Source organism: Acromyrmex echinatior, chromosome 7 (assembly GCF_024713525.1).
Source record: "Acromyrmex echinatior isolate Ae372 chromosome 7, ASM2471352v2, whole genome shotgun sequence".
NCBI lineage: Eukaryota > Metazoa > Arthropoda > Insecta > Hymenoptera > Formicidae > Acromyrmex > Acromyrmex echinatior.
This window is the reverse complement of record NC_141858.1, coordinates 14,050,341-14,071,350: the sequence shown is the minus strand read 5'-3', so window position 1 is coordinate 14,071,350 and position 21,010 is coordinate 14,050,341. Positions and strand designations below refer to the sequence as shown.

General features: G+C 29.5%; 3 protein-coding genes across 10 annotated transcripts; 2 read left to right on the top strand and 1 right to left on the bottom strand.

The window, feature by feature from the left end:
• Window positions 1–30: 30 nt before the first annotated feature.
• Rab14 (RAS oncogene family member Rab14) lies at window positions 31–4,617 on the bottom strand. Its single transcript, XM_011068418.2, has 7 exons — window positions 4,318–4,617; window positions 3,108–3,220; window positions 2,397–2,523; window positions 2,183–2,300; window positions 1,921–2,039; window positions 1,747–1,815; window positions 31–1,593 (listed from the first exon to the last, which is right to left on the bottom strand). The coding sequence occupies exons 2-7, from the start codon at window positions 3,211–3,213 to the stop codon at window positions 1,476–1,478; spliced, it is 657 nt and encodes a 218-aa protein (XP_011066720.1). The 5' UTR covers window positions 3,214–3,220; window positions 4,318–4,617; the 3' UTR covers window positions 31–1,475.
• A 3,056-nt stretch (window positions 4,618–7,673) lies between these two features.
• Window positions 7,674–17,849, top strand: LOC105153453 (uncharacterized). Of its 5 annotated transcripts, none has more exons than XM_087408161.1 (5): window positions 7,674–7,811; window positions 10,772–10,876; window positions 11,190–11,417; window positions 14,712–14,926; window positions 16,165–17,849. In XM_087408161.1, the coding sequence occupies exons 2-4, from the start codon at window positions 10,795–10,797 to the stop codon at window positions 14,798–14,800; spliced, it is 399 nt and encodes a 132-aa protein (XP_087264287.1). In that variant the 5' UTR covers window positions 7,674–7,811; window positions 10,772–10,794; the 3' UTR covers window positions 14,801–14,926; window positions 16,165–17,849. The 5 variants fall into 5 exon arrangements, with proteins under 5 accessions (XP_087264287.1, XP_011066640.1, XP_011066612.1 ...); XM_011068310.2 differs by lacking the exon at window positions 7,674–7,811 and adding an exon at window positions 9,346–9,485; XM_011068319.2 differs by lacking the exons at window positions 7,674–7,811; window positions 16,165–17,849 and adding an exon at window positions 9,346–9,485 and having other exon boundaries at window positions 14,677–14,744.
• Window positions 7,674–20,281, top strand: LOC105153480 (uncharacterized). Of its 4 annotated transcripts, XM_011068408.2 has the most exons (5): window positions 7,674–7,811; window positions 17,964–18,091; window positions 18,804–19,307; window positions 19,991–20,030; window positions 20,109–20,281. In XM_011068408.2, the coding sequence occupies exons 2-3, from the start codon at window positions 17,986–17,988 to the stop codon at window positions 19,301–19,303; spliced, it is 606 nt and encodes a 201-aa protein (XP_011066710.1). In that variant the 5' UTR covers window positions 7,674–7,811; window positions 17,964–17,985; the 3' UTR covers window positions 19,304–19,307; window positions 19,991–20,030; window positions 20,109–20,281. The 4 variants fall into 4 exon arrangements, with proteins under 4 accessions (XP_011066710.1, XP_011066702.1, XP_011066680.1 ...); XM_011068400.2 differs by having other exon boundaries at window positions 19,991–20,281; XM_011068378.2 differs by lacking the exons at window positions 19,991–20,030; window positions 20,109–20,281 and having other exon boundaries at window positions 18,804–19,395.
• Window positions 20,282–21,010: the final 729 nt, after the last annotated feature.

Genomic DNA, 21,010 nt, shown 5'->3' with positions numbered 1-21,010 from the left:
ATTGAGAGGGTGCATAATAAAACAAACACGTCCGTGTTTCAAAAAGATCAATAAAATTTTGGTCAAATTTATTCGACGCAATCTTTTGCATTTTCTTATATTATTGAATATAAATCGTGTTTACATGTTACATAACGTTGAAGAGAACGTAAATCATCGTGTTCGTTGCATGCTGCCTCTTATTTTATTTTCTTTTTTATTTCTTTATGGAGCTTCAGCCATATTAATATTACCTTTGTACTATCAAATCATAATAAGATAGAGCTTATGTAACTTTATTTATGTGTGAGAACACACAAATTAATTTATCAATGTTGAATTAGTTTATATGTTTATATGTGCTCTCAATATAATAGATAATGTGAAAAATAATTTGTTAATACTGTTTTCTAATATAAAGCATAGAAGCGTCATACATTAAGTTAGAGATTCGCTGAGTAGATAAAAAAAACATGAAAAAATGCGTGGTAATATTTCACGCTAAATTGTTTCATATAGTTTCAAATAACATATGGCTATATTTGCTAGTTTAAATTCTACAAATAAAAAATAGATTTTCGATTGATATCACAAACGAAAGACGAATAATTCCATCTTTAATTTGTCACTAAAGACAATATTTAAATTTACATATGTATGTATACATATTTATGTTTCATCAAGAATAGAGGTATCTTTTAAATATTAATTAAAAAAAAGTAACTTTTGATCCCTACTTTCTCTCCCCGTCTATAATTAATTTGTAAGATAACTGAAATCATTAAGCTCGCAATGTGTAAATGTGCATATCTTATCAAATAAAATAGGTTTAAAAAGTGAGATTAAGGAAAATCTGACCGTTCATAATTTAAGTTAATTTTCATTGAATAAATTCTTTTAAAGCAAGAATTTGCATGTTACAACGAATATGATCCTCCCTGCAGATATAAGTTAGTTGCAGATATAAATTATGTGAATGTAAATTCCATCACTTGTGTTCACTGTTAAGTCATTCCAACAGAAATTTTCAATCGAACTTATGAGAGAAATTAATCGGCTTCTATATATAAGCTATTATATGTATATTCTATAAACGAATTCTTCCTTGATCCGATTTCACAAAAAATGCATGAAATATATAAAACGTTTACGTGAAAACAGTATATATAAATTCCAATAATCATACAAAAGCCATTTTATCGACAAATTACTGATTCTCCGCGCCTCATAGAAATCAGTAGCATTACCAGAATTATTTTTATAACATCTCTACATTGTGTCACGTACTTATAACATTGTATTGAATATCATAAATTGACGCTAATTAAAAAAAAGAACATTTTAATTATATTTCATTCTTTTTTTTAAGTGGACTTCGCTTATCAAAGGGAGGATACAAGCTACAAGACAATCTGTCAACTACACTTAGTACAAATCATATATGCATTAATAGTACCGATCAATTAATATATCTATATACAAACAAATAATAAGACCTAACAGGAGCAGGAATCTTTTCCTCCCTGCTGTTCATTAGATACTCCTTGGAGGCTGGTGCGACCTGGTTGACTCGGATTATGTTGTACACCAGATTCTGCTGCGTTTAGGTCCAATCTATACCGACAGAAAATATAATTAATTTAATTCCAATTAATATTATTCGGGACATGTATTAATTCACAATTTATATTTTACAACGTATGATAGTTTTATTCAACGTAACATAGTATTTATTATTTAAGTGATTATAAATGATTTCAAACTCACCGCCCGTCTTGTATACTTTGGAATATTTTCTTTGCCGTTTCCAAGAAGGCTTCTTCCACATTGTGTCCCCTGTTTGAGAAATTTGAATACACGAATCCATTTACAATCATTTGAAAATTTTTATTTAAATATTTTAAGAGAACTCGTACTAGAGAACTATACTAGAGAACTCACGTTTTTGCGCTAGCTTCGACAAACATTAAACCATGTTCATCAGCAAATTGCTTTGCTTCTTCATAGGTAACATCACGTTGACCTTCGAGATCACTTTTATTACCAATTAAGAATATGACCTGCACAATAATTAGTTTATTTTTGTTATATGGTTATAAAACGTATTAAAAAATTAATTTTGTTATATCATGTACAGAGGATAAATCAGTTTAATTAAACACTTATAATCACATTGTGATATGTAATATAGCAATATGCGTACAGTGCTCGGATTTGTTAAATTCCTTGTGTCTGTCAGCCAGCTACTCAGATGATTGTAAGTTGAACGACGTGTAATATCGTATACCATTAATGCTCCAGCTGCACCACGATAATATGATCTAAAAAATATTTTTTTCTTTTTAGTACACATTTATAATTTTATATATATTAGATACAATTATCTAAATTATCGTCTAAAAAACAATCATCATTACCTAGTAACTGCTCTGAATCGTTCTTGCCCAGCAGTGTCCCATATCTGCAGTTTTATCTTCTGTCCTGCTACTTCTATAATCCTAGTCCCAAATTCGACGCCAATGGTATGTGGACAATCTGCCATGACTAAATTTACAAAATCATTTATACAAAAATGTATATTTTTTAACATTTTTATATAAATACTAAATATAAGGTATAACACGTCAAGGAATAATCTTATTTTTTGGAATAAATTAAAAAAAATCATATTTTAAATGGAAAATAAAATTAAAAAATAGTATTAGATTGTGTACAACTTAATTATCAACGAATTGTATCCTTATTTAAACAGAAAAATTAAATACATAATTCTTTTTAAAAACGAAGAAATTAATATTTATATCTATTATAATATATAGTTTTTTCATTTAATAATTTTTCTTTAAAATAGATACTCTTTTTTTATCGTAGGTATACTAAGACAAAAGTCAATACACTGTTGCAATTATAAATGTTGTCTGTCATGCACAACATTACATGTATATACAGCGTAATGGCGCTGCCAAACGTAAGCGTTACAGTACAATTATGTATGCATATGATTATAGCACATCCTTTAAGAATGTCACAACAAATAATGATAAATCCAAATTAATTCAGCAAAAACAATTTTTCCTTACTTTACATAAAATATATACGTTTCTTTAATTATTTCCTTTATTACTTACATTTTTTTTCTGTAAACTGATGAAGCAGGCATGACTTGCCCACTCCCATATCTCCTATGATAATGTACTTAAAGATATAAGAATAATTATATGGACCGGTCGACATTTTGCACCTGCAATAAAGATTTCAAGAAAATAGTACTATATTTTTTGCAGCTGTCTATTATTATTATAAATTATTATATAATTATTCCGCAAGAGATAAAATTAAAGTTCATAATCTACCATGAAAGTTCTTTAAATAATGTTTCTTTGTAAACTTATTGTTGAGAGATATCTATAAGATCGATTCTGGTAATCTCACATTTCATAAAATATCCCACGATCTTGTGTTTTCATTTTGATTGATAAAGAAATGTAAGATTATATCTATTTATTTTTTTAAAATAAATTATACAGTTTTACTGAAATTATTGTGTATTATTTGAATTTTAATATATTATTCAAGAAATTGATTTATTAATTTATTATTACATATAAATAAATATAATGTTGCATTTTTTTATTAAAATTAACAATAATTTAAAGTTTTTTAAAATTAATTTTGGAATTATATTACACGAATGTAGCTCGTAATATAAATATATATATATATATATATATATATATATATATATATAATATATATATATATAATACACACACACACACACACACACACACACACACACACACACACACAAAATGCTCTTTAAGAGATCATCTCTTTTAATAATACAACTATATAAAATTCTTTAAATTAAAAAAATAATATTTATTTGATAGTGAATGACACACAGAAATGTTGTTTACGAATTGAGACATTAATAATTCATGAGTAGCCTGATAAAAATTATCCTCGTCAAAACTGACATTCGCAAATCGGGCGACATTGAATTACTCGGCTCTCGAGACAGATTGCATTGAATTTGACGAGGAGACAAGAAACATACATTCATCGAAGGAACAGCTTTCTTGAACTCCGCGGACGCGGATCCGTCGAGGCAACAACGTCAACAATACACCCGCACCGCCCACTCCCATAATTACGTTACGCCTAATTAACGCGATCTTTGCGATCGGCGAAGATATGTAAGAAAGTCTATGAGAGACAGACGTAACACGGACCTGTTGTGTTCTTGAATAGTGAATCTTGAATATTCACCGAACTGATAACTAGCGTTAGGAGATAGAAGTCTCCGATGTCAACAAAGCGCAGAGAATTACTCACACGCTCGTGAAACGGCGCCGTGTAGTGGAAGGCTGCTTGTCGTGATCGTTGGGCCGTGACCAAAGGGTGTGAACAGGGAACGTGCGGATGACGGTCGTTGCTCTTCAAACGCAAAATTATTTTGTCATCGAGTCACACAACGACTAACGACGGAGAGAAACGCTCGCCTCGAAATATCACGCGCAATATGGCAGGCCGCGCTTGTCGCTAGCGACGATGGCGACGAGCGAAACGTCAAACCACCTGTCACTCGCTTCAAGTCCGTTCGTCCGTCCGTCCATCAATCTGCTGCAGCGCTGCGGTCTCATCGTTCGATTCAGTCGGTCGATTGATCGATTTTCGACTCGCGCCAATTTCGCTCACTGCCAACTTCTCGCAGCTCATAGACATCATAAGTCATAAATCTGATTCGTCGAAAGAATGGTCTAGTCACATCAGAGAGAAACCAGAAAAAGGTTTTCTTTCTGTTACCGTCGAAATCATCCGTACACTATCGCCAATACAGACATTTTTAATTTAGGAACTACGTGACTATGTATTGTACATTTTCTGATACTATCGATAAAATTGTATCATCGAAAGTAGATGTGGTTCGTCTCTGTACTAAATCCTCAGGACAGAAGCGTGCTAATTATTCATAGGAGGAATAGTTTAATAGATCTTTGAAAACAGAAAAATTTTAATTTCGCAACTCCTACATACATATGTAAATAAAAGTTATTGAATTTTAATAAACGAAATTGAAAATTCAAACAATTTAATTTAATGAATTTTGTCTTATAATCTCTCTCTCTCTCTCTCTCTCTCTCTCTCTCTCTCTCTCTCTTTCTCTCTCTTATAAAATTACGAAGTTATATTTTTTTATGCAAATTTTTAGCTCGTTTGTACCAAACATAATTACTAGTATCTATATATATTGGGTCATCTAAAAAGTATCCGCGGTTTTTAGATGACCCAATACATATATATTCTCTAAAAAAGATCTTAGTTTATTAAAAATAAATTTATATAAAATTTTAATGTATTATTTAAATTACTTAAAAATTTTATACACATTTATTTTTGCTAAAATCTTCTTTAAAAAATATATATATGTATAATTATTTTAGAGAATATATATAATTACTTTAAAAAAAGAATATGTAATCTTCTTGATGCTTCCATGGGTGCTTTCTATATAACTATTCTGTGCTTCGCGGATTTTCTCCATGTCTTGGTCCATTCTTGATGTGCCAACGTTTCGTGAGTCTTGCAGTCCACTTCATCAGGGCGAGGAGCAGCCTGATACTCCTCGCCCTGTATCAGGCTGCTAGTAGAACCAAGACATGGAGAAAACCCGCGAAGCACAGATTAGCTATAAAAGAATATATAATTATTTTATAGAATATAAAATTATTTAAGTTATTTTATTTAACAATGATTTAAAAATAATCTTTTTTTTTACCTAATTCTCAAAAAAATTAAAAGAATTATTTAGTATTTATTATTTTAAATAACTACACTTCTGACTTATTTCTTATTTAATATTTTAAATAAATTTCTGGAATTATTTTATATTTTTTAATTCAAATAATTCGTGTATGTTATTTTATCGAGCTATGATCGGCATCATATGTAAGTTTAAAGAATTTCTGAAACACAGAATAATTTGCAATAATAATAATTGAAAAATTAAATAATGATTAGATAAGATATTTAGTACTTTTAGCCAAAGCTGATGCAGCACAAATTGTTTCACAATATTAAGAAAATTTGCATGTATTTTTATATAAAGAACATACATATGTATATAAAATATTTTATCAATGTTTATTTAAGTACGAATTAAAAAGAATAATAAAAATTGAGATATAATGTTGGAATATCAAAAATACCCCACACCAATAATTATTAATTATATATATTTAAAAGAATTATGTAAGTAATATAGGATTATGCCACAGATGTCACAAAGCAAAACGCGAAATGTATAGCGATTTGTTAAAATCGTGTAAAATACGAATAATTGAATAATCTGTGAATTTTTTTCAAAAGCAATAATTGGGTATTCGAACAACGCCCGACAAACAGCGAAGGGAGCATGTCACGTGGCGAACAGGGTGGGGGAACGTTCCGTGCGGCGCAGTGGTTAACTACGTCATCACTTCGGCATTCGCTCGGCGATCTCGGAGAGAGGTGAACGTGTTTTACGAGTCGTTTCGGGTGTCGCATTAATTAATGAAAATTAGATATCTACGAATGCGAATTACGTAAGGTTGCCTAAAACTAAGGAGTAAGGTTTTGTTGCATGGTGTTTGCTTTATTTCTTAGATTCATTACGCACATACACAGCTCGTGAATACAATTTAGATATTTCATGTGTTCTCACACATATACTACGGTATAAAAATGAGATTCTTATTGTTAGATATTTCAAATTGTGGCTTTTTATCACTTTGAATCGTATAATTTTATCATTTTCGTGTTACTCCGCATTCTTATGATACGGGAAAACTAAGATAAATTATATTTAAAATTATAAAATGAACGTCAAATATATTCCTCGGTGTATCATAAATCACATATATAATTATATCACATTAAACGACTCGCGTCGCTAAAACTAATTACATATAAGAAATTCTTTCATTAATCGGAGAACATTAAAAATGTAAAGAATATATTATTTTATTTATTCGTATTATTCGTTATATTATTTCGATAGTTAGACCGTTGGCGCACGACCTTGGGGTGGAAATAGCACGGGGTGGCACGGAGCAATGCGTCATGTTTACGTTTACGTGTAGTTACCGCGCAGTTATTCTATTACTGAGATTCGTACAAGTAGGTAGTCGTGTCGCGTGTAGCTCTTTTTCACATTACTTTTTGAAATCGCGAAGAATCGCAAATATAATACGAGACGTTGTACTTGTGATGAATGAACAATTAATCATACTAGTAATCGTATTATGTGAATATTTATAACATAAAATTCAATATTTCGTATTATATCTAGCATTTTTTGCGATTATTATATGTTTCAAAAAGAAATGTGAAGAAGAGCGGCACGCAATACGGCTACTTGTCCGTACGAATGTATATCATAAAAAAGCAACGTTAATATGAATACTCTCATGCAAATAATACAATTCCACAATTAATATAGTTTAATAATTTAATTAATTTTTTGTTTTTGTGCACTTTCGTTATATGATCCGTTTAAAAATTGAACGTAAATTTAGAACTTTATCGATAATAAAAGAAACATTTCTCTTTTTATTAATAAATCTAATCCATTTCATTGACTCTAATCATATCTTACAGACATCATTTATAAATAAAAGCATTTGTTTCGGGAGTGCCGTTCAAGTCATCGGATTCAAGTTATAGTCCGCGCGCGATTATAGTGCATTATTCGCGAGTATTTTACGCGAGTGTCAAGTGCGAGAGGATGTCAACCATATTCTGAGAGGAGGAGGATGTCTGAAAAAGACATCGGGTGGAGAAACCTTGCGGTAAATATTATTTTTTACTTATGTAAAAAATTAACCTTTTTTGCTTGTTTTTAAATCATATTATTTGACAATGATATAAAAATGATTGTTTTTAAATCGTTGTTAAATAAAATGATTTAAATAATTTTATATTCTCTAAACTAATTATATATATATTCTCTATCAAATAATTATACATATTTTTTAAAGAAGATCTTAGCAAAAGAAATGTATAAAATTTTTAAGTAATTTTAATAATATTTTAAAATTTTATACAAATTAATTTTTACTAAGATCTTCTTTAGAGAATATAGATACTAATAATTATGTTTGGTAAAAATGGGCTGAAAATTTGCATAAAGAAATTAGCATAACTTCTCTTAATTTTATAAAATATTATAAAACAAAATTCACTAAATTAACTTGTTTGAATTTTCAATTTTGTTTATTAAAATTCAACAACTTTTATTTACATATATATATGTAGGAGACGCGAAATTAAAATTCTTTTCATTCAAAGACCCATTAAATTATTTCTCCTATGAATAGCGACATGCTCCTGAGGATTTAGTACAGAGACGAACCACATCTACTTTCGATGTTATGATTTTATCGATAGTATTAGAAAATGTATGTAGTTACGTAGTTCCTAAATTGAAAATGACTGTATTGGCGGTAGTGTACGGATGATTTCGATCGTAACAGGAAGATGATCAGAATGACCTCTCTCAGGTTTCTCTCTGGATTGGCAGTCTCTAAGACCGGAATCAGATTCATTGAAGAATGAGATTGAAAGTTTGAAGTTTGATCAATGAGAATAAAAGCAGTCAAATTTTCTTTGTCCTCATTGGTGAAATTTCAATCTTTAATCTTTAATCTCAATCTTCAATGTATAGTTTGATTTCGACCTAAGCAATCTATTTATATAATAAAAAATAACGAGTTAGACCAAATTACATGCATTTTTTGTCGTACGACAAATTTTTCAAGTCTGTCGATTGGTTATAGGACAAAGAGGTCCGAGATCCTCTTTCTCTTGCAGTCAATCAACACGCTTGAAAAATTCATCGTACGACGCAAAAAATGGACGCATGTAATATTGGCCCCATTTTTTTTAGAAAAAGAACGGTAACTAATCATTTTTATGAGGTAACGCCTGAGATTAATCTAGATTAATAAAAATAAATGACAAGCCAATCAGGATTCAATGCCTCTCCTTTTCGCTCGTAATTTCATGTTACGTTTCTCGTCTAGTTATTTTCCGTGTTTATGAACAACATTTATGTCTAATTCACACTGGACGCAGCAAGCGTCAAGCAGCGGAGTAGCAACCAATCAGCAAGGCGATATTGTTTACGCTATTGTAAATATCGGCTTACTGATTGGTTGCTTCTCTGCTGCTTGATGCTTGCTGTGTCCAGTGTGAATTAAGCATTAATGGAATACTGCGTAGTCAGCGTCAGTCAGCGTAGTGTGCACTTTTGTGTTCATTCAGTTCACTGTAAATCCAAACGCGTAGGAACGAGTTTCACGTAAAATAGTATATATATTCAGAAAAAAAATAGAAAACAGGAAATCTTAAGATAATCGATATCACGACCGTGACAGACTGTTCGAATTATCACTGAAAGGGCATATAATAGTTGTTTTAGCTGCTCGGAATTCTCCGCCCTCTTTATCACTCTTCGCATATTGGTAAGATTCAATACATGGCGACAGCAATTGTGAAAATTTGTACGACGCATATGTCGAGCAAAATAAAACTTTTCTGAGTCACGTGTGATGGAATAGTATTCAGATTTATTCAGAACTTTTTTTCTTGTGAAATGCTGATTCGTAAGCATTTCGTCTAACGATTTGTCTCTTTATTCACTTAATTGTTGATTTGTGTTGTGTGTGAAAAGGGTATAGTATATATTTATTTGTAAAAATAAGAAGAGCTATGTGATTAGGTTTTTACTTTAATCCTGGTATAAATAATCCTGGTATAAATAATCCTGGGATAAATTTTTGGATTTATCAAATGACTTTGTTCACGTGGCAAACTATAAATATCAAAATGTATGATATTTTTTGATCTATAAACAAATGAATAATTATTTCTATAATCAATTATACAAAGCATGCAAAATTGTAGATAGTCTATTTGTGTATCGTATTATTGTTTCATATATTTTGACATTTTTAGTTTGTCATATATTTAGAGATGATGTTCCAAATTTTTAAAAATGAATTCAAAAGTCATTTAATGATTACAAAATTACGATCAAATTAACTATAAAGGCTAGCTTTTTACGTAGCTCTTCTTACTGTTCCAATAAGCGACAGTAAACTTATTGATGAAATGGAAGTTGAACGAACTCCATATTATAGTCATAATACATTCTAGTATGTTCTAGTACATTCTAGTATAGTATATGTTCTAGTATAGTCTATTCAATTTTTTTTAAATGCAATATTATTGATTTTTCTAGAAATCTCTGGATATTTTTCATTCTTATTGATCAATCAAAGTCTTTGATATGAGTATAGTACTATATATAAATAATAACTGAATATATATAAATAAAATGTATAATATATATAAATAATAACTGAATATATTTTTAATTTATATAATATTTTTTAATATATTCAGTTATTATTTTTTAGATTGTTTTAATAATTTTAATTTTGTGTAATATTGATCGATAAATATAATTGGCCTATTGATTTTGCAATAAGATTAAAGGCATTTGAATGATGTGACGATCCTTTTAAACTCTCTGGACCTTGTCTAATTATTAGGCATTAGTTGATACAACATTCAATTCATAAGTTGCATTGATAAGTTAAAATTTTAGTAGGTGCGCTCCAAATTGTACACCGGAATTAGCACACAGGAATAATTCTCATGTTATAATATCAGATTAGCAGTTGTGTAGAGAGGTCTAACACTATTTATTTAAATATGTGTTACACATATCCATCATCTATTACAGATTGTTTTAGCTGACTATTACAGATGCCATACATTCTAGTACGTGGCAACCTAGCATCGTACAGTCATAAATATCCCTGGAGGGTTTTAGTGTCAGGGCTTAAAGGTACGAAGACTCCTCTATATTTGCTTTTACGCAAATATATATGTTATTTTTTTTTCAAATTCTTCAATTAAATAAAATGCCCCACGATTCGTGAATTATGTTTGAAAATTCTATCTGACGTTTCTTTTGTAATCTTTCTACATACACGTAATAAAAATAACACACGTAATAACACAAGATAGTAAAATAACGTATTCTTAGGATAAATTGACACATCTTTGAAAATTAGAAGAGATAATGATGTGACTAGAAATATTACAGGTGTAATAAAGCAACAATTTTTAGGTACAAGTAATATTCAATTATGTTATAGCGGCTGACATAGAGCAATTGAGTCGGTTCTCCACTATAGGATATTGCGACGACTCGACGATAGTATATTTGCAACATCCTTGCATAATATTGACTGCTTTAGAGGTACTCGGTTACAAAGTCGTCGCATCATCCAGTACTAGCATTAAGCAGGATTATAATGAGTACATGTGGACTATGAGAAAAGAATTCTCAGAACCTGAACCCGATACTGTTGTAAAAAAAGCTGGTATGGCTCGAAATATATTGCTGCTTCAAAAGAGCACTTAACATTGCATAGATATTCATTAGGCACAACCATTCTAATGCTTTTAAGATAAAGCTCACCTACTTCATTATCTAATCTGATTTAACAATCTTAGCTTACTCTCGCAATGTAAACAAGTTGTTACAGCATGTGCATACATTAATATTAATTCAGGGACAGCATGTTGCACTGAAATTATCAGCATGCACGCATTGAATTATTATTGGTACTTTTGGGATAGATAATTACCATTAATTCCTCTGGAAAGTAAATACAGTGAAGAAGTTTAATAAAAAAATTAATTAAATACATTTCTACATAAATTATTATGTGAGAAAATATTCATTGATATAAGTATAAGTTGTCGATACAGAAGATAATGATACATATTTGGCGAGTTTAGTAAAAATGATATTGATGTTCATATATATTTTTGTTTCTGTTAAGAATGAAAATAGAAAAAGAAATAGGACAATACTATCTCAAAATTTTATTGGACTCTAACAAGCTTATGATATAAAATATCACTATGCTATCTTGTGTATATATTAAGTTATTACGGTGTTCAAATAGCTTACAAATATATTAGATACACGCACACGCACACACGCACGCACACGCACACACACACACACACACACACACACCCACACACAGAGGATGTCCTTTAATAACTGGAACAGCTTAAGGGAAGGAATTTCCTCTTATGGGCCACCCTGTATGTGTGTGTGTGTGTGTGTGTGTGTGTGTGTGTGTGTGTGTGTGAATGTGAATGCCAGATATATTGCTCAGGGATGTTTGGATTAGACTCATATTTCATTATATATAATAATCTCGCAGAAATATTGTGAAAGTAAAATGAAAGAAATCCCATTTCATATATTCAGCAGACTGTCCAGTATATTTCCTTTGTGTCTAAAATCTCATAGTTATTTAAAATCTCATGGAAAAACCCTTTTTTGTTAATGAACAACTAAATTCGACAAATCATATGATTCAATATGTATATAAATAAATGAAGTGGGTGTATGAAATTGTGCATTTTAAAAAAGAGCACGAGAAACAGTTAATTGGATAAAACAAAAAATAGTGCCTTACATAATATAATTAAGATAAAACTATAACAATATTCTTGAGGCTTTCACGGAAAAATTATGCGTTTCACGGGTTTCCTCCATATCTAGATCCATTCTTGGAATACCATACACTAAATTATTTTTATATAATATTATTGAATTATTTTAAACAGTAGAAGAAAAAATTATAGTTTTTTATATAAAGATTATGCATTAATACCAATTTCGTGAACCTTGCAGTCCACTTCATCAGGCTGTTCCTCGCCCTGATGAAGTGGACTGCAAGGTTCACGAAATTGGTATTAATGCATAATCTTTATATAAAAAACTATAATTTTTTCTTCTACTGTTTAAAATAATTCAATAATATTATATAAAAATAATTTACATACAACGGTTTTTTATTTTTTTTCTAATCTTTAATTCTCTAATCCTGGTAAATAATATTTTTTCTTGGGCTATTCTTGCACTATGTTTTGTATTTGCTATTTGATAATGCACATCTTCTATTTTCTGTTCGCTTTCTTCTTCCTAAATTGATTGCGAGCACATTCCCATTTTTATGTACATAAATACGAAAAAAACCCAAATATGTAGGTGGAATATGAAAGAGGAATGAAGAAGAAGGAAAGAATACAGAATCTGTATGATATATTCTTGGAAAAAAATATATTGGTGAAGAACGAAAATATTTTCTTGATTAGAATGATTTGTATATTTTTGACATTATATAATATTTATTAAAATGCTACATATGCATATAACGATAAATGATTATCGTTCTCTCTAAGAGCTCTATTACATTTGCACATGTACTTGTGTAGCAACTTGTTTTTTGCCATAGCAATTAATACCAAAATATATATTTATAGCTGAAGCATTTCATTTATGTTCCGATGCACATAAAATTCCGAATTAATTTTCAAAAAATGGAATTTTTTCCATCTCGTAATGTGATAAAAGTTCAGTGAATTTCTACTTTTAATGTATAAAACGAGAATTATATGGTGTGATGAAAAACATTTTATTATATTTAACAAAAATAAATAATTTTAATATTTTTAATAACTTTAAAATAATATTCAAAATATATACTTGAAGATAGTATTTTATGATACTTATATGCGACACGTTTATTATTAACTGCATACATTTATACCAAATATATTTTTATTTTAGAATTTTCAGATTTTTGCTAACAATGGCATACATTTGGTATTGTCTGATTACAAAAAACTTTAGCAATATTTTTTTACTCAGAATTTTATGCATTATTGGAAAATAGGTGAATTTGCATAGAAAATTCATCTTAACATTATCATTTGCGTATACATGTGTACATTTATAATGTTATTCTCTCAATAGAAAATATTTATCTACAAGAAATTATCTACAATATTTTAAACAATATACTCATAGAGATATTTAACAAGAGAAGTCAATAGGAAAAAATTGTAACTATGATTTGTTATCAAGTCTTTATTTCCTAAGTAACTACTTTGATAAAATCAAAGTACTACTCTGATAAATTTTGAGTAACTATTATGTTGTTATCTCTTCGTTATTTCTTCCAATATTTTCAATCCTCCTAATTATTTGTTTTCTATTGAAGATATGATATATCGCATTATCTATCTTTTATATCAGCTTCACCAAGTTTCATTCGATCGGAATGTGCTATTTATCGTGAAAGTGACTTTATGAATCACATTATATCTTCTAGGACAGACATTTTTTCTACAAGATAATTGTGCTCTTAAAATTGTGTTCTTTCAAGATGATTGTAAGATGTCAGAAAAGCAATTTGGAACTTTTTTATTAGCTAGGAAATACTTTAAATTTTTTATCTACAATGAACTTCATTTATTTCTTTATTGATGAAATTAATTCTGAAGCTATGCATACTTATTTTTAAAGTAACTTGAAAACCAGTCGCATTTTTATATCAGCAACAGGAACTCAAAGAAAAGTTCTCGTTATTCTTGTTGGTTATTGCGAAGGAAGAAAATATCACAGAAATTTTAATAAAGCTCGCGATCGCAGATGTTTTCTGAATTTTCTATTAAATATTGGATAAAGAAACTCGAAGGGATGATTCTTGCATCACTTTCGAGATAAATGGCTCCGATCGTCACTCACGTGCGTCACGTTTGCTTTTCTTCTAGAAGTAAAGCACAACGAGGTATAACGATACTTTTAGCGCGACAATGGCAACGACAACCAATTCCAAAAAGCAAGACACCACCGCCATCGACGAGGACGACGACATTTTCTATTACGTCGGTGTAAAAGCGTCACCGTTCGCGGCTGATAGCACGGTTTTCGGTTTACCACCGAAGGAGATATCGGCCTTACGCTGTCGCTTCCCGCTGGCCGCCTGTAGCACGAATGTTGTGAATGGAGTTATGTTTAAAGGTTAATAACGAGATTAAGAATTGTACGAACCATTTTCTAAGGTCTCGAAAAGATTCAAGATTTCTCGATTACGATGCAATTTTTATTATATTACGCGCAAACGTTAAATACTCTGCAAATACATGCAATACGTGCATGCCAGAGATAGCAGTACTCAATATGATTATGAAATCTCTATTAATTGTATAGTATTACCTAGCAAAAGTAGCAAATGCAAGAAATTTAAATGATTTGTACAATTATCCGAGATTTTTTAAAATTATGTTCTTGTAAGAATACATGAAGTAAACGCATCATATAATTGCACGAAATTGTTAAGGAATGCCCTTAATTTTTCATATTTTCATATTTTATACTGATACAATCAGTAATTATAAAAATAATTTATAAAAAAAGAAATATCAATTATGAAAAATTGTCTAATAAAATATTAAAGTAAAATGATTGAAATTGCAAATGATTTAAGATTAGTTGGCTATCAGGTTGATATAATTAACAGTGTCAGCAAAAAAGCAGCTTTGCTAGTATAATATTTTAAGATTTTTTTAAATACGATTGGTTCTTATCTTTAGTTTCTCATTGGGTATAAATATATAAACCAATCGGGTTAAAGAATCTTATAACAATTGCAAAGCTTTTTCTGCTGACACCACTAGTAACCATTATTTTGTGCTGGTTAATTAAAAATAATAAATCAAAACAGATTATGTCGCGATTTTTCATATGTTTCATTTTATTTTCATTTTCTCAGTTCAAGAAAGCAGTTGAAGAGTTAATGTTTTCATGTAAATTAATAGTATTAACAATAATGCAATGTAACTTGTTAATAAAAGATACGATACTTGTAATTGAAATATACATTTTACAAACATTACATTCAACCTATATTTAATAAATATTATATTTGATTTGATGATATTTGTAGGAAAAATTCTTTTAAATACTTTTAAATAGATTTGTCATATTTGTATTAATGAGATTCTTGGATCTTTTATGGGGCTGATCCTTTGTCATAGCCACAAGTATTAATATTATCATTTTGTTGATTGTGACAAAATGATTTTATAGTTTTTAAAAGTTTAATTAATTTAATAGAGATATATGAAATTTTATTATTAAGATAAATATTACAATAATTTATAAAAGTTTTGAATAAAATCAGTCGTAATCTAATAGTAATAATATTAGCTTCTTTATAGGATATCCTTTAGGAACTTACGTTGCAAAATTGATTTCAGGCACACCATTCTCCGTCATAAATGCTCTAGCTGAACTCGGCTATCGAGTTGTTTGTAGTGCCGGAGAAGCCGAAATACTTTGGACACTGCAGCGGGATTGTTAACACTTTAAAAAAATGGGCCTTACTGCAAGCGCATTATATGTCTAAACATATATTCTCTTGTGACTTCTATATATACAATATGTATGTGTCTTTATGAATCAAACTTAGAAATTAGTATTAATGAATCGATGAGATTTGTAACTTCACTTTGTTCTTTTTTTTTGCATCTACTTTTATATCTTGGAATGATGAATGTTTGCGGAAATTATATTTGTAACTGCATCTTTGGGGAAGTTGAGTTAGATGTATATGTTTGCGGACCAATTAAAAAGGCTTTGTTTTAAAGATGTTTTAAAGATCAATTGTACCTTGCAAAATTGGATATTGGTATGTATCGGAAGTACTGAAATGCAGCTTTCCGTTAGAATAATAAAAAAATACGTTCCATATTTCCCTTAGGAAACTTACACTTTAATTCTTGTGCGAAATCACACGAATGAATTTCCACGTTATCGGACGTGATATATTGTATACCGCGGCAGTGATGAGTTCCTTTTTTTACGACTTCGAAAATGACGCGGTAAAATTGTATAATCATGATAAGACTGTTTAGAGGGGAGGGAAGCATGATCACGGAGATTGTAAACCACGTAAACACTTCTGCAACGTGCAAAATAATCACGTTGCGGATAATAATAACTTACAAGCGGTTGCGGAAATTTCGTCAGACCAAAGGAGCATGTGCTAATTGCGTCATATCCACTATATGTAATACTGAAGTATTAATTATATACATTGATTTGTGATATCTTTACCTCGTTGCGTAGAAAATGGGTTTTTTAATGCTTTATCGAGGATTTATGACGTGAGCCTCGTAGGGTCCAGATTGGGCCAAATTGGCGCAACGTTTAGATTGCACCAAATTGGCTCATATTGGCTTTAAACTATTTTAGTGTTTATAATTGTGAAGAATGAAATTTTATTATAGTGCAAATACCATTTACATATTGTATCTTTATATAGCATATACTATTACCTAACAATATCTGTCTTTTCCCACCATTTGCTTTATTATATGATTTGTTATTGTATAATTATTATTATACAATAAACGCAAGATATTGTTCCTCCGGATCGATCGTGGTCCAGAGAGTTTAAGATTGTAAAACCATTTATAGAAAAAAAGTTGATGACATTTTGTTACTCTTATTGCAAATATAAATGTCCATTTAAAGATTTTATTGCAGATTATAAATGTTAATCTAAGAGATTATTGCAATCGATATTTCCTGTTCTTATTAAGAATGAAATCTATCGAATGAAATTATTAAAAGCAATCGTTAACTCGTAGTGTGACAATTATATGTATATTAGTTTATTCATAAGTAAGAAAATCAAAAGTTATCAAAGGTGGAGGGAACGAGAGTATTTATAGTTTACAGTCTGAATAGTTGGTACAAGCAGCGTTTGCGCTAATTCGTGAATTTTATATTTATGTATAGCTAATAATTTCTTTCATATGTGAAGCTGTATTTTATATGTACGGCAATTATACATAAGCTTATACTCAATGTATAATTGAACGTTGCTTGTTTGTGTTGCAAACTATGAGAAATAAATAAACATAGAAGTGAATCTGAATATCGTACAATTTATACACTTCGAAAAATTTTTACCTCTAACTCGAAGCGATATTTTCCTCTTCAGATGTATATACTTCAGTTAATCAAACTTTAATATAGGATTTTTTAACAGTCATTTGCAGATACAATAAACAATGGAGCATTCTTATGACCACAAAATGTGTTGCGAAGGGGCTGCGCGATATAATGTCTGTCAGAATATAGACGAACTTTATTTCGAACGCGGGCTTTGGACGGCAGGTAAATGAAAGTGATATTGTTGCTGATACAGATATTTATTTGAAATAAGGTAAACTGTAAACAATAAAGCATTTCAGAACACATTAATGAACAAGATCGCAAATGAATTGGATGATCATACGTTCAGATTTGACTGTGCGCTTCAGTCTTATAACGAATTCAGAATTCAATTGACTTTATTCTCATTATTTTGTATGTTTAAAAGGTGATTGCATAATATGCAAAATAGAAACTATATAATACAAGATAAAAATTGATTTCTGAATTATAAATAAAAAGCTATTAAAATCTTATGTAATTCGAAGTTAATATAAGTTAAGATTTATACTCAGTATCTATAGATTTTTAAAATGTGTTACTGAAAAAAAAATTATTATTACAGTAATATTACAAAATTTATAAACAACGAAACGTATATTAAAATTTTATTTTTGCTTTTACATTGTAAAAGTAATCATTGCAATAAATATTAAAATTTTATTATTATAATTTATTATTATAATGATTATATTATTAGTACTTTGTGTTATTTTTGTATTGCTTATAATCTTTTTTTCACGATTTTTGATTCTGAGAATATGATTCATCAGGAATGTTGCAGTCTGACAATGAGAGAATCAGTTCTATACGAGTTTAGATTTCACATTTTCAGGAGGCTTCCTTAGCTTCTTTTTCTGCATTCTTGTACTGGTTTTTCATGCGTTTTTTTCAGCGCTGGATGGTGACGAGGATCGTGTTCTTAAGCTACTGCAGAAGGGTGTCTTCGTCGACACGCCGGACACGACTGCCGGCTACACAGCGTTACATTACGCAACGCGGAGTGGGCATTACCACGTGTGCAAGATTTTGCTACAGCATGGTGCGAATGTGAACGCGTGCACCCGCAGCCTGAGAGCGACGCCTTTGCATCGCGCAGCCAGCATGGGCCATGTTAAAATCCTCAAGCTATTGCTTACTTATAAAGCAGATCCCAATCTGATAGATGTAGACGGCAGGACAGCTCTGCATCGGGCTATTCCAACGATAGCCGGATCCGCAACAATGACTGAAGGCGTCGAGATCCTTCAGTCATTGTTGCGGATCACTGATCGCACCATCAAAGACAAAACCGGGCAAACTGTCGATGACGTGTTTGAAAGTTGGAAAATGACGCAGAGTGAAGACGAAAAAATAAAAATAATGGAGAGATTGTTTTATCATAATCAGGAATAATAAGGTGAGAAATTTGGTGAAAAATGTGTGGAAGTGCAAGTATGCATTTTCTTTTTACTTTTAGAACATATTATTATAGTCAAGGCGGAAAACGATTTAACAGAGGAGTACAATAACTTCTTATAATTATGATTTTTAACTTTTTTTCGTTGTATCAAAAACTATTTAAGATAAAAATTTTATACAAAAGTTTTATAATAGAATCACCTTTATTTATCGTATCAGTTTTTTTAAATATTGAAAATATGATTTTTGGAAATATATATTTTTTTTAAATATTGACGTGGATAAATAAAAATATTTTTATTGTAAAAATTTTGTACACAATATTTTTAAATACCTTGAATAGTTTTTGAGATATAACGAAAAAAAGCTATAAACTTATTTCACTATTTTTTCAAACTGTTATTTTCTAAATTCATCTATGTTTATGAAATTTATATGTATACTAGATTTTCATTAAAATCAGAATTTAGTATTTTGCATCCTTTGCGAGGTTGTCTTGTTAAATAAAAGCCACCTAAAAGTCATCTAAAAGTAAGATTGATTTATAATAACATCAATCATATTACTTTACATTCAACAATATAATTGTTATAACAGCATGTATTAAATTACATTAATATTATTGAGTGCGAAATTATAATGTTTTATATATATATATATATATATATATGTTACTTTTAGTTGATATATCGAATTGGAGAGAAATAAAAATATTATAAAAGTATGTATACTTGTATCAAGACTTGTTTTCACGCTTATAAATAAACAAAAATGAATCTCTATAATATATGTCGGATAGATAATAATCTGCGAAATCTGATAAAGTCTGCGAAAAGACTTCTCGATGCTCAAGAAATAGGATGAAAAACTGTATGACTGTTTGAAGGAACTTCCGAATTCTAATGTAATAAGAATTATATTAACAACGTGATAAAAATATAATATTAATAAAATTTTTTCAAAAAGAAAAAATATTACTATTACTTTTCTTGTAATAGTATAACAGTACTTTAAAGATCATTAGATTCCCATTAGTTACCTTCTTCTGACATTTCAACAAACCTGATAATTTACTGAATTACAGACAAAAAAATTAGGATACAAGAGACTTGTTCTCTTTAGTTGAACTTCTTGCACGATTTATCTTTTTTCTGTTTTCCTCTAATAATGGGGAGGAACAGAAGAAAAATGAATACAAGTTTGAGTTAAAAAGGATGTCTTACGAGACATTTTTCTTTAGCTGAAATCTACGAGATGGCCCATGGAGGGAGGGGGGGATTAATCAATTGTTATTTTAAATAGAGAATAAGAAAAATAAGATGATGATCAGAAATATTTGTATCATTTCATTAAATGTTTACAAAAATACCAAATATCGCCAAATATTATTGATCTTTATTTAAAGAATATTAGAATTAACATTTTTTTAAACAAAAAATTAAATAGATTTTTTTAATTTCTAAAGTATATATCGTTTAAGAATGTAGTATTTCGAAAATTGATAAAATTGATATTTAATAATTTTTATAAACACTAATACAAAAATATTTTCAATCATTTTCTGTTTATACATAAATAAAACTGCCAAATGTTTTTTTTTTATTAAAAATTACTTTATTTTGCTTATTCCTTATGCGTTTAAAAATGACAGCTGATTAGTTTCAATTTTCCAGAGGATACTCTGTTATAATACTAGCCAAT